Source organism: Jaculus jaculus, chromosome 3 (genome assembly GCF_020740685.1).
Source record: "Jaculus jaculus isolate mJacJac1 chromosome 3, mJacJac1.mat.Y.cur, whole genome shotgun sequence".
In the NCBI taxonomy this organism is placed as follows: domain Eukaryota; kingdom Metazoa; phylum Chordata; class Mammalia; order Rodentia; family Dipodidae; genus Jaculus; species Jaculus jaculus.
In genome coordinates, this window is record NC_059104.1 from 151524273 (window position 1) to 151537923 (window position 13651).

A 13651-nucleotide genomic window follows, 5' to 3' on the forward strand; every position below is an offset into this window, starting at 1 on the left:
GACGTTCCTGCCTCCACCTCCCCAGTAGTGCATAACTCAGGTGTTTTTTTTTTTTTTTTTTCAATTTTAAGCCGGGCATGGTGGCACATGACTTTAATCTCAGCACTCAGGAGGCAGAGGTATGAAGATCTCATGAGTTCGAGGCCACCCTGAGACTACATAGTGAATTCCAGGTCAGCCTGAACCATAGCGAAGCCAAAAAACCCCTCAATTTTATGTTTTCTTTCTTTCTTTCTTTTTTGGTGGTTGTTTGAGATAAGATCTTAACTCATTACGTAGCCCAGGCTAACCTTGAACACCTGATCCACCTGTCTTTACCACTCATGGGATTACAGGCATGTGTTATCATTTACTAACATGTATGAGTAGTGTCAACTCTAGACTTCCTAGTGTTTCTGTCCAGATCTTCAGAATGCCTATCAGAACCATGGAGGAGCCAACTAATCTTACCTGGCATAACCAATGATGAGGCTGCCAAACACAGTCCCAATCCCAGCCCCCGAGCCAGCCACCCCAACGGTGGCAGCCCCAGCTCCAATGAACTTGGCTGTTGTGTCGATATCCCTTGAAATGGTGCTGGTCTGGAAGCTGCGGCTAGCAACAAGTGACGTCAGGGGACGGGTGACTGCCAGCCTGCTGAGGCTCTCGTTTGTCCGTGTCTCTGGGGGGTTCACCACTGCAGACAGTGGTCGACTCAGCAGCTGAGAGGTGCTCCTGACCAGGGAGCGGGTAGAGACGATCTTGGAGCAGGCATACCTTTTCAGGGTGAGGGGCAAAAGCAGGAGAGATGCTCCCAGGGCAGAGAAGACAGAGACTTTTTTTTTTTTTTTTATTCTAGCTGAGACAGCAAAAGAGGTGATTTCTTGCACACATGTTACACTTGGCCACAAATGAGAACAGACCTAGTCCCGAGTGCCAGAGGTCCTGGCTAAAGCATCAGCACCCTGACACCGCATGCTTACAGGGGCAGCCAGGTCCTCGCGCATGTGAGGCGAGCTCTTTTCTGATGGAGTTATGTCCCCAGTGCGCTGGCTGCTCTGTGTGTCTGCTTGTGTGTGTGTGTGTGTGTGTGTGTGTGTGCGTGCGCGCACATGTGGTTATGCATGTATGTGTGTGCAGATGCATACACTATGTGTACATGTGTATGGGAGCCAGAGATCATCAGGCGCCCTGTTTGGTCACTCTTCCACCTTATTTCCTTGAAATGGAGTATTTCAGCAAACCTGGATCTGCTGTTTGTATTTTTAAAAATATTTTATTATTTACTTGAGAGAGGAAAAGAGGGAAAGGAGAGAGAGAGAGAGAGAGAGAGAGACAGAGAAAGGGGGGGGGGCTGGGTACACGAGGGCTTCCAGCCACTGCAAATAAACTCCAGAGGTATGTGTCACCTTGTGCATCTGGCTTACGTGGGTCCTGGGGAATCAAACCTGGCTCCTTTGGCTTTGGAGGAAGGCGCCTTAACTGCTAAGCCATTGCTCCAGCATGAACTGTTGTTTTTAGATCAGACTTGCTGGCCAGCCAGCTCCAGCTATTTTCCCGTCTCTGCTCCCCTCAGCACTGGGGTTACAGGCACACCACTTGTTTGTTTGTTTTTACATGGGTTCTGGGGATCAAGCGTAGGCCCTCAGGCTTGCACAGCAAGTGCCCTTTCCCTGTGAGCATCCCCCAGTGATCAAGTGCTTTGTATTTGGAGGGCATTTTGTCTAGTTACAAAACTTGAGTAACTGTTTCATTTCTTTTCTGTCTTTTCAGACATTTCTCACAGTGTTGCTGTGGAGACATCTGAGATCCCTCCGGTTGTCCCTTTTCTTCATCTCTATATATGATTTGCTGTCTGGGTCCCCATGAGTACCTTTCACATAATCTAAGTTGATTCACTTCGGCTTTGTGTATCTTGGTGTAGGTCATTCTTTGTCAGTTTTTTTCCCTTGGAGTCTTTGCATCTTAAGATTTATGTCTTTGATGCAGGCAAGGTATTTTCTCTAGTATCTTGACTTCTTATGTGTTTGGTTTTCTTTGCTTTCCATATCTGTGTTTCTTTAATAATTTAGATCTTATTTATTTATTTTTTTGAGGTAGGGTCTCACTGTGGTCCAGGCTGACCTGGCCTGGAATTAACTGTGTAGTCTCAGGGTGGCTTTGAACTCACGGCAATCCTCCTTACCTCTGCCTCCTGAATGCTGGGATTAAAGGAGTGTGCCACCACACCGGCTTAGATCTTATTTTTTATATTTAATTTTGAGTAGTTTCTTTAAGGCTATCCACATGAACATAATCATATTTTCAACCATATGTTATATGATTCTGGAATATTTCTATCATTTCTTTCTTTGGGTCTCTTAGTAGCTTTATATTCCTTTCTATTTTTATATCATCTTGATCTGAACTCCTCTATACCTTGCATATATCTATTCTTTGAATCTATTTCTTTCAAGACATATCATCTTTTTTTGGTAATTTTATTGAGATAATAGAGGATGGTTCCTGTAACCCTTCTTTTATATCTTTTGATTTCTCTTGTGATCTCTTCTAGTTTACTTAGCCTTTTTTTTTTTTTTTTTTTTTGAGGCAGAGTCTCATACTATGTCCCAGGTTGGTTTGGAACTCTCTCTGTAGTCCTGGTTAACTTTAACTCATGGCAATCCTCCTGCCCCAGCCTCCTGAGTACTGGGATTATAGGTGTGGGCAACCATGCCCAGCTCTACTTTACCTTTTAAAGGCAAAGATAAAGTTTATGTTTCATCTTTGAATGTGACTTTCTATGGAATTATAGTAGAATGTTTCAGAGTTTCCAGAATTTATATTTTATTTACTGATTGATTTTCTCACTTGCTGCCTTGGGCCAGTTCTCTCCCAGCTGTCAGCATTCTCCAGCATTCAGTAGTTGGCTGTCACTCACACATCGCTTCAAGTCCCAGTTTCCTTCCACTGTGAACTGACTACTATTAGCCCACTTTTCTTCTAGAAATTCCATTGTAACAACTGGCTGAGTTATCAAATTAGGAGACGAGGATGATCCATGGCATTGAAATCTGTCTACAAAAGATCTCAAAGCAGCTTTCCACAACAGTGACACTGAAATACGCACCCCTCTCATTCAGAGGGGCTAGAAGGCTGTTGTAGTGGAGTATTGTCTGGTTGCTGCGACCCTTGTTGGAGAAAGTCACACTGTCAGTGTTGTACCTTCTTTGAGAAGCTCGTATCTGATGTGTGGTTAGTGTAGAGACTTAGAGGTCTAGACCATCACGGGGGTATCTCTGGAGAGCCACCCCAGCTCCAGAGATGCCTGTGGGAAGCATGGAGGCCTTTGTGCAGACAACATGACAGTTCAGGACTACTCTGCCTACTCCTGTTTCTTGTCTCTCCCTTTCCATGGGCACTGATCTCTCTATGGTGCTCCCTTTAAAAAAAGGCCCCACATTTTTAATTGGATCTCAGATTCTGCTTCATTGAAACCCTCATGTCATGAGATGTGTTGGGTCTTGACATGACCTCCTGTCACCTTTCAGATTTCACTTAATGCTCCAATTTTTTTTCCTCTATATGCCACACATTTAGAGGCATGAGAATGAAGTCAAAATGCTTTCATTCCTTACTATATTGAAAACAAAATCCATAGCCCAAAAAGATACTTTTTAAAACTTAATTTTTTTTTAAATTTTTATTTATTTATTTATTTGAGAGCGACAGACACAGAGAGAAAGACAGATAGAGGGAGAAAGAGAGAATGGGCGTGCCGGGGCTTCCAGCCTCTGCAAATGAACTCCAGACGCGTGCGCCCCCTTGTGCATCTGGCTAACGTGGGACCTGGGGAACCGAGCCTCGAACCGGGGTCCTTAGGCTTCACAGGCAAGCACTTAACTGCTAAGCCATCTCTCCAGCCCTAAAACTTAATTTTTATATTATTCCAACTTGTTCATAGAAATTGCAAAAATAATACAAAAAATCCTCATAGACATATTTGATTATTAATGTTGTAACCATTTGAGAATAAAGAACAGACATTGGTCTCCTAATCTTTGAGTGTTTCACTAGATCCACAACATGATGTTCTCTTACATGATCGAGTGTAATGATCACAATGAGGAAATTCATACCAATAAAATACCATCTCTCAATCCATGGTATATATTCAGTATTGATATTTGCCATTTGTTAATACTTGCTTTTGGCCTAGAACTCAATCCAGGGACTTTTTATTTTTGTATTTTGTCATAATGAATCTTTTGTCTCTTTCACTGAGTTCCTCAGTCTTTTTGTAATTTTTATTTTGCATTTTGCTACCTTGACACTTTGAAAACAGAGGATCAGCTCTTTCTCCAACAATCACTTATCTTTTCATGAAGAAAGTCATTGAGAAATGAAAACTAAGTATGCTAATTGCTCTCTCACCACTATATACCCCTATGTATACATAGGTCTATGCATTATAAACTATTCATACAGACACCTCTATTCCTATCAAACACTATAAGGCTTATTGTAAAATTTCTATTTCTACATTTGTAACTCTCTTCTTCATAAGTGAGAAGTTGGGCTTCTATTATATGCAATAAATTTACTCATTTTTTCCATTCTAGTAAACAGAAAGAGACTCTTGAATTGCTAACATATCTCACTATAAAGAACTAAACCTAGCCAGGTGTGGTGGTGCATACCTTTAATCCCAGCACCTGGGAGGCAGAGGTAGGAGGATCGCTAAGAGTTCGAAGCCACCCTGAGACTACATAGTGAATTCCAGGTCAGCCTGAGCTAGAGTGAGACCCTACCTTGAAACACCAAAAACAAACAAACAAACAACAAAAAAACTAAACCTACCATGTAGAATGTTTGAATTTAAAAGCATTTTAGACCCATTACATGGGAGGGAATTTATGCTTAATACTGAAAACAGTCAAAAGCCTATGGCTGGGAGGGTCATGAACCCTAGGGAGAAAAGACAGTACTGTTGTTTGGCTCAATGGATGTATTATGTCCACCAAGTTACCCTCTAAATATTGAATCTATACCTATATTTTAGTGCTATGCTTACTTTTGGTTATAGCAGTTTCTGTTTTCAGATGCAGTGACTACTGGGGAGACTCCAAACTCATCAAAGTGCTGAGAAGAAAGGACAGTTGAGCATTCAGCACTTATTGAGACATCTCTTGTCACACTTTCCAATGGCTCAAGGACTATAGTGGACAAGGTGGTAGAAAGAACGTAAGAGCCAAAGGATGGGGAGGAGTGCTTTGTAATGTTGTCTTCCAGACCCAAAGTGGTCACTGTATTCATGACCTCACAGCAGCTATCTTTACCTGCAATAAGACCTGTATAATATTGGGCCCATCAACAGGTTGTTATGGGTGATGTAGGAGAGTAATAAAAAAAGACATCACTATAGAAGAGGGAATAGTAGGAATGGAGAGACGGTTCAGGGAAGGAGATGGAAGAGAAGAGACTAATGACAGTATTGGGAGGGGATTAGGCAAATTTTTAAATAAAATTTCATTTAAAAAAGCATTTTCATTTTTCTTTTCTTCCTCAATTTTTATTAACATTTTCCATGATTATAAAAAATATCCCATGGTAATACCCTCCCCCCCACTTTCCCCTTTGAAATTCCATTCTCCATCATATCCCCCCCCAATCAGTCTCTCTCTTATTTATTTATTTTGTTTTCTTTTTTTATTACTTTATTTTTTTATTAACAACTTCCATGATTGTGAACAGCACCCCATGGTAATGCCCTCCATCCACCTACTTTTCCCTTTGAAACTCCATCATATCCCCTCCCCTTCCCAATCAGTCTCTCTTTTATTTTGATGTCATTATCTTTTTTCTCCTATTATGATGGTCTTGTGTAGGTAGTGTCAGGAACTGTAAGGTCATGGATATACAGGCCATTTTGTGTCTGGAGGAGCACATTGTAAGGAGTCCTACCCTTCCTTTGGCTCTTACATTCTTTCTGCTACCTCTTCTGCAATGGACCCTGAGCCTTGGAAGGTGTGACAGAGATATTGCAGTGCTGAGCACTCCTGTCACTTCTTTCCAGCACCATGATGCCTTCTGAGTCATCCCAAGGTCATTGCCATCTGAAAAGAGAAGGTTCTCAACCAAAAGTGAGAGAAGCATTAATATGTAGATATGAACATTAAGAGAAGTGTTTACTGGGCAATTTGATAAGCATTGTATATACATTTAGCCAGACAGCAGATATTACACTCCTAGGTCTCATGACTACCTCTGCTGTAGGCTTTCAGTATCAGGGATGTATTCCCTCCCATGGAGCTGGCCTCCAGTCCAATTAGAGGGCAGTTGGTTTCCCCCATAACAGACATGCCACTATTGCACCCATTGGCCCATTTGGCCTGGCTGGCAAAATATAAGGCTTGCAGTGTCCACTGCTGAGTATCTTTACTGGTGATGTCTCTGTCTCTCTTATTTTGATGTCATGATCTTTTCCTCCTCTTATGATGGTCTTGTGTTGGTAGCGTCAGGCACTATGAGGTCATGGACATCCAGGCCATTTTAGGAATGGAGGGAGCATGTTGCAAGGAGTCCTACTCTTCCTTTGGCTCTCACATTCTTTCTGCCACCTCTTCCACATTAGAACCTGAGCCTTGGAAGATGTGATCGAGATGTTAGTCAGCACTCCAGTCACTATTTTCCAGCACTATGATACCTTCTGAGTCATCCCAAGGTCACTGCCATCTGAAAAGAGAAGATTCTCTACCCAAAGTGAGAGTAGCATTAATATAAGGGTATAAATATTAAGAGAAGTACTTACTGGGCAGTTTGATAAACATAGTATATACATTTTTCCAGACATCAGCAGATGTTCCACCCCTAGGGCTCATGACTAACTCTGTTTTAAGTTTTCAGTATCAGCATTAGGGATGTGTTCCCCCCCCCCCACATGGAGCAGGCCTCCAGTCCAATTGGAGGGTAGTTGGTTTCCACCATGACAGACCTGCCACTATTGCACCCATTGGCTCATTTGGCCTGGCTGGCCAATTATAAGGCTTGCAGTGTCCACTGTTGAGTATCTTCACTGCAATTTTATTTTTCAAAGTAAAGTTTACATACAGTAGTATGCATAGATCTTAAATCCAGTGTAGATTTTGTCAGTGTATCACATTCAACTATCATTATAAGCAAGGTATGAAATAGTCCATCAACCCACAAAGTTTCCTCATTCCTTCTGTTAGTAAATCCTTTGACCAAGAAGCAACTAATGTGCTGACCTCTATCAATTACTGTCATGACTTCTATCATCACAGATAAGCTTTCTCTTGTTCTTGAATTTCATATAGGAGAAAAATACAGTATATGTTCTCTTGTCTCTGGTTTCTGTACAACAAAATATTTTAGGTGTCTATCCATGCTGTGGTGTGTTATCTATCATTACATTAATTTTCACTGCTGTGAAGTAACCATTAGTGAATATATTACTACTGTCCATTCTCATTTTAATGAATATTTGAATGTTTTGGCTATTATTAATAAAGTTGTTATAAATATTTGTGAACAAATCTCTTCAAAGACAAGTATTTTATTTCATTTTTTGAGTAAATATTCAGTGCATCATAGGATGGTTGTGTGTTTAACTTCATGAAAAAGTTCAAAGCAGTTTTTTAATTTTTTATAATTAACAACCTGTATGATTGTACACAATTTCCCATGGTAATTTCTTCTCTCCCCTCACTTTCCCCTTTGAACCTCCACTCTCCATTATATCCCTTCCCCCTCTCAATCAGTCTCTTTTATTTTGATGTCATCATCTTTCCCTCCTATTATGATGGTCTTGTGTAGGTAGTGTCAGTCACTGTGAGGTCATAGATATCCAGGCCATTTTGTGTCTGGAGGAGCACGTTGTAAGGAGTCCTATCATTCCTTTGGCTCTTACATTATTTCTGTCACCTCTTCTGCAATGGACCTTGAGCCTTGGAAGTTGTGATAGAGATACTGCAGTGCTGAGCACTCCTCTGTCATTTCTTCTCAGCACAATGATGCCTTTTGAGTCAGCCCAAAGTCACTGTCATTTACTTACTTATTTATTTACTCTATTTATTTGAGAGAGAAAGAGAGTGAAAGAGGCAATAGAGAGAGAATGGGCACACCAGGGCCTTCAGCCATTGCAAACCAACTCCAGACACCTGCACCACCTTGTACATCTGGCTTACATGGGTCCTGGGGACTCTAACCTGGATCCTTTGGTCTTGCAGGCAAGTGCCTTAACCACTAAGCAACCTGTCCAGCCCTCAAACCATTTTTAAACTTGTGTCATTTTACATTACTATCAGCAATGCACAAGAGCTCCAGTTGCTCCATATTTTTACCATTATTTGATGTTATAAGTTATTTAACTTGTAATCTTTCCATTGGATTGAGATGATATCATATTGTGGCTTTAGCCTGCATTACCCTGTGAAAAATGACACTGTGTATATTTTCATGTTCATTCTAGTCATTTATCTCTTATGGATTGTGTGTTCAAATGTTTTGTCTGTTTTTAATCAGAATATTTGCCTTTTCATTATAGATTTGGAGGAGTTCTCTAATATAAGTCTGTGTCCGCCGTATGCATGCTCACTATTTTCTTTCAGCCTGGGGTTCTCCCTTTCATTTTCTCAGTGGTGTATTTTGATGAGGAGATTCTTTTTATGTGGATGATTTTGTTTATCGAAATTTTTCTTTCATGTTCTGTGCCTTCCATATCTTTTGTAAGACACCTTTGCTTATCCCTCTGCTCTGTATGCTAGAAGCTGTATTGCCTTAGCTTTTATGCTTGTATCCATAATCCATCTCAAATTAATTTTGTGTTGGTACAGAATGAGGGTCAAGGTTAATTTTGTCCTACATATTTATCTCACTGTTTCAACTCCATTATATTTTTAAAATATTTTATTTATTTATTTACTTGAGAGAGAGACAGAGGAAGAGGCAGAGAGAAAGAGAGAGTGAGTGTTCCAGGGCCTCCAGCCACTGCAAATGATCTCCACACACTTGCACCCCATTGTACATCTGGCTAAAGTGGGTCCTGGGGAATCGAACCTGGGTCTTTAGGTTTCGCAGGCAAATTCCTTAACTGCTAAGCCATCTCCTCAGCCCTTAACTCCATTATTTGATAGACTTCCCTTCTATTTATCCAGTTGAATAATGTTGGAACTTTGAAAATTAATTGACTTATTTCTGGACTCTCTATTAACCTATTTCTTGATTATACTAATACCACAGGTTCTTACTTACTGTAACTTTACAGTGAAACTTGAAATTAGGCAGTACATATCCTTAAGCTTTGTTCTTCTTTTTCAAAATTGCTTTGAGTCATCTAGGTCCTTTGCATTTATACATATATATTATAAGTAATTTATCTGTTTCTATAACACATGAGACTTTTGGTATTAATCTATGAATTATTAAGTTAAAAATATATATTCAGGGCTGGAGGGATGGTGTAGTGGTTAAGGTGCTTGCCTTGGAAGCCTAAGGACCCAGGTTCAATTCTTCAGGTCCCATGTAAACCAGACGTACATGATAGCGCAAGCATATGGAGTTTGTTTGCAGTGGCTAATGACCCTGGCTTGCCTCTCTGTCTCTCTCCTCTCCCTGTCTAATAAATAAATTAAAAGAAAGAATGTATATCCAACCTGGTATAATCATAACTTAGACCTTGACCCTTTGGTTTTCTCTCTCATGATATGTGTGTATAGAGTATTTGCATTGATTTTGGACAACTGTATTCAGAAGGAAGTTCTTTACTTTATTTCCATTAAACTCAGGACCATAACTCCAGCTCGTAACAGTTGGCAGGGATCAGGAGTAGGGATGTGATGTTCATCAGTTTATTCTTGGAAGAGTAGGCCATGGGGATGGTGAGAAGAGAGGCCTGGGCTCCTCTGTACTTGTAGGCAGCTCAAGATATGGATCTCCAGGATGTTGGTTCAATATGGCTCATAGCACTGACAAGAGAGGAATTGTTAGAAATGGGGAGAGGCAACCAAACCAATGTAATTGGATGAATGAGAGATAAATAAATTGCATAGGTTTGGGCTGAAGTGGCTGGTCATTTGAGAAATATAGTAGGAATAATGGCCACCCTGCGCAGATATAGCTTGTGTAAATATTGTCCCTAAAGTAGCATATGTTCCTTTCAGGGCTGGGCTCAGACTTGGTGTGAAAGCATACCTTCACTTCTCAGGGCTAGTCACTTTTTGTGGATATTCCACTGTTGTAGAGAATATCGATAACAATGGCATAATCTAGAAACAGCTACCATTGATTGGACTATACCCATTTAATATATTTCATTTTCCATCACAATATTTTGAGACAAGTAATATTAGCTATAGCTTACTGATGAAAGAATCAAAGATTTGAATGGTGTAGTGGATTGGGACCCCATGGGTAGCCAACAGAAGAGCCTTGTTCTAACAGACCACATCTCCCAATCTCTCTGCCTAACATTGATCTATATTCACTTTAAATCTCACAGTCCTAATGCCCCTGAGACCTCATCATCCTGGGGGAAGCCCTGTTGATGTCTCATTTACCTTCTTGGCAACTTCTCTTCCCCATAAATCTAGAGCAAGGCCAGGGTGAGCTTCTCTGTCTGATTCTGTCTCCACTGTGCCTTAATTAGCCCAATGGAGATGGAACACCATGGCCATCAGGGCTGGAAATTAGGCTTGGGAAGTCCCTGGTGGTGTTTAGGCCATTATTACCCAGCCTGGGCTTGCTTCTGGGCTTTTAAGTGCATTAGAGCACTCTGAATTGACTTGACTGGCTGCTCTTGCTGGCTGACTTGTCAAATTACCTCTCATTTGTACAGCTCACCTGATGTTGTGGAAGCACTTTCCTGGCATTGGGAGCTCCCGGTTCATCCTGAGGGATTTGGGGACTGGGCCTAGTGTTACAGAAGGGAAAGCTGAACCCTGGGTGTATTCAGTAAGTGTATAGTTGGTCCCCTTCAAATGCCTAATGTGTGTAATTTGAAGTGATTGTTTTTTTTTTTTTTCACATTGCTAGATTTAAAACTCTGATCTGGCAGCTCAATGAACCACTGAGCGAGGCTGTGTTTGAAATTGATTTGTTATTGAATATGAGATCTGTAGACCCTGCAAAGGGATAACATGGATCTTGGGGTGGCACCCATTATCTTGGGTTTCTGAGCTCATGGGCTAATGATCTAAAGTTTCACAGTTGTCCCTATTAGTCTCGTGGGAATGTTACACCAGAGGTTGGATAAGAATGACAGTAGAACCAAAACAGAACCATGGTCTTATGACTCCATCTTAAATATATCTCAATGAATGAGGAAAGGAGCTAGTTAGAAGGGGTGGGGCAACACATCTGTTCATCAACTCATCTATCCATTTCTACACTCATTTCTTCTGCACACATTGATTTTATAACTACTACATACCATATTTAGTAGCTGACATGGACTTGGAATGGGGAATGTTTGGGTGGAATTTGAAAGAGATGTAAAGCCAGGCAAAGCCAACTTCCCAGACATGGTTCAGACAAAAAGAATTTCCAACAGGTAGAAATTTACATCAGAGCTTCTGTTTCCCAAGGCAACAGCAGAGATGCACTGAAAATGTGAAAACATTTGCTTTGACTTTCTCATCATTTCTAGGATGGTGTCTCAGTCCCAAATAATAACATAGCAACAATGAGTTCCACATGTATGTACTATGAGGAACATGTGTGTTTTAAAACACGGTCTGTAGAAGCAGACGTTTCAGAAAGCAACATGCCCAGAGTTTGAGTTCAGACAAAGGTCTGTGATGGACGAAGTATTTTGGGACCTTGAATGTCATCCTGGATTTCGAGAGTCCCCTGGTCAGTGATTACTTCACCTGTTCATGCACTTAGCTCTGATCAGGATGACACTTTGGAAGGTCAAAGAGTAAGAAATAATCAAGTTTGGCGGCTCATACTTATAATTTCAGAATGTGGGAGGCTGAGGTAGGAAGATCACCATAAGTTCAGGGCCAGCCTGGGTTACAGAGTAAGTGTCAAGGCACCCTGGGCTAGAATGAGACTCTGCCTCAAAAAAACAAAGCAACACCAAAAGCACCTTAGAAACATACAATGTATATCAGGGTATGAACAGTAAGCCACAGTGAATTGCATGTTCTGAGTCAAAGAAAATCAAATTACAAACTTTTTAATTTTTTGTGCCTTAGTAGGGGCCAAAAGTTCAATAATATTGTTTCTGGTCACATGACAAATAGAAGCTGATGATTTTTTTTGTTTGTTTTTTGAGGTAGGGTCTCACTCTAGCCCAGACTGCCCTGGAATTCACTATGTAGTCTCAGGCTGGCCTTGAACTCTCAGCAATCCCCCTACCTCTGCCTCCTGAATGCTGGAATTAAAGGCATGCACCACCATGCCTGCCTGATCTTTTAACAGGATGAAAATTTGTTAAATATTGTTATTAGGAATATTATTAGGAAACTAAACAAACTAGGAAACTAAAGTCATTATTTCAAGATCTATACATCTATAAATTCAAGAGAAGTCCTGTGCATAAATATCTGTTTCTTTTATCTAGACTTGCAGAACCCTTTAAAGGAAAACAGATTAAAATGATCAAGAAAAAATGAGCTGTCAGAAAGCTGGAAGCAGCCATTCTGCATGCAGTTCAATGGGAGAAAGAGAAATCACCAGTGAAGATACTCAACAGTGGACACTGCAAGCCTTATATTTGGCCAGCCAGGACAAATGAGCCAATGGGTGCAATAGTGGCACATCTGTTATGGGGGAAACCAACTGCCCTCTAATTGACTCGAGGCCCGCTGTATGGGTGGGAATACATCCCTGATACTGAAAACTTAAAACAGGGGTCGTCATGAGCCATAGAGGTGTAACATCTGCTGTTGTCTGGCTAAATGTATATACTATGCTTATAAAACTGCCCAGTAAGCACTTCTGTTAACATTCATACCCTTATATTAATGCTACTTTCACTTTTGGTAGAGAATCTTCTCTTTTCAGGTGGCAGTGACCTTGGGACGACTCAGAAGGTATCATGGTGATGGAAAGAAATGACTGCAGTGCTCAGTACTGCAATACCTCAATCACACCTTCCAAGGCTCAGGGTCTAATGTGGAAGAGGTGGTGGAAAGAATGTAAGAGCCAAAGGAAGGGTAGGAGTCCTTACAACATGCTCCCTCCAGACACAAAATGGCCTGGATATCCATGACCTCACAGTGCCTGACACTTCCTGCATAAGACCATCATAAGAAGAGGAAAAGATCATGACATCAAAATTAAAAGAGAGACTGATTGAAATGGGGAGAGGGTATGATGGAGAATGGAGTTTCAAAGGGGAAAGTGAGGGGATGGAGGGTATTACCATGGGGTATTTTTTATAATCATGGAAGTTGTTAATAAAAATTTGGAAGAAAAAAAGGAAATATTGAACATTGCTATTAAGCAGTGTAGTTTATCAGTTATTATAATTGAACATCAAAAGTGCATCTCTCAATAGTAACCATACAACAAAAATTAAAGAAAATGAACAAGCAGGCATTTCTTCAAGTCAGAAAAAATGGTAAAGTCACTATTTTATTACCCAAAGTATAAATTCTAAAGCAAAACTGTTGATTCTATAAAACATGTATGGAAAAACAGGTGCATAATGCATGTTCAGCAGAAA

The 13651-nt window shown here is 40.7% G+C and overlaps 1 protein-coding gene across 1 annotated transcript in view; it reads right to left on the reverse strand.

The window, feature by feature from the left end:
* Window positions 1-446: 446 nt before the first annotated feature.
* The window catches only part of LOC101596026 (ATP synthase F(0) complex subunit C2, mitochondrial-like), a 63456-nt gene continuing 50251 nt past the window's right edge, over window positions 447-13651 (reverse strand). Inside the window, exon 2 of the mRNA XM_045146110.1 lies at window positions 447-838. Coding sequence (XP_045002045.1) covers window positions 447-838 — 392 coding nt within the window. The remainder of the gene's footprint in view (window positions 839-13651) is intronic.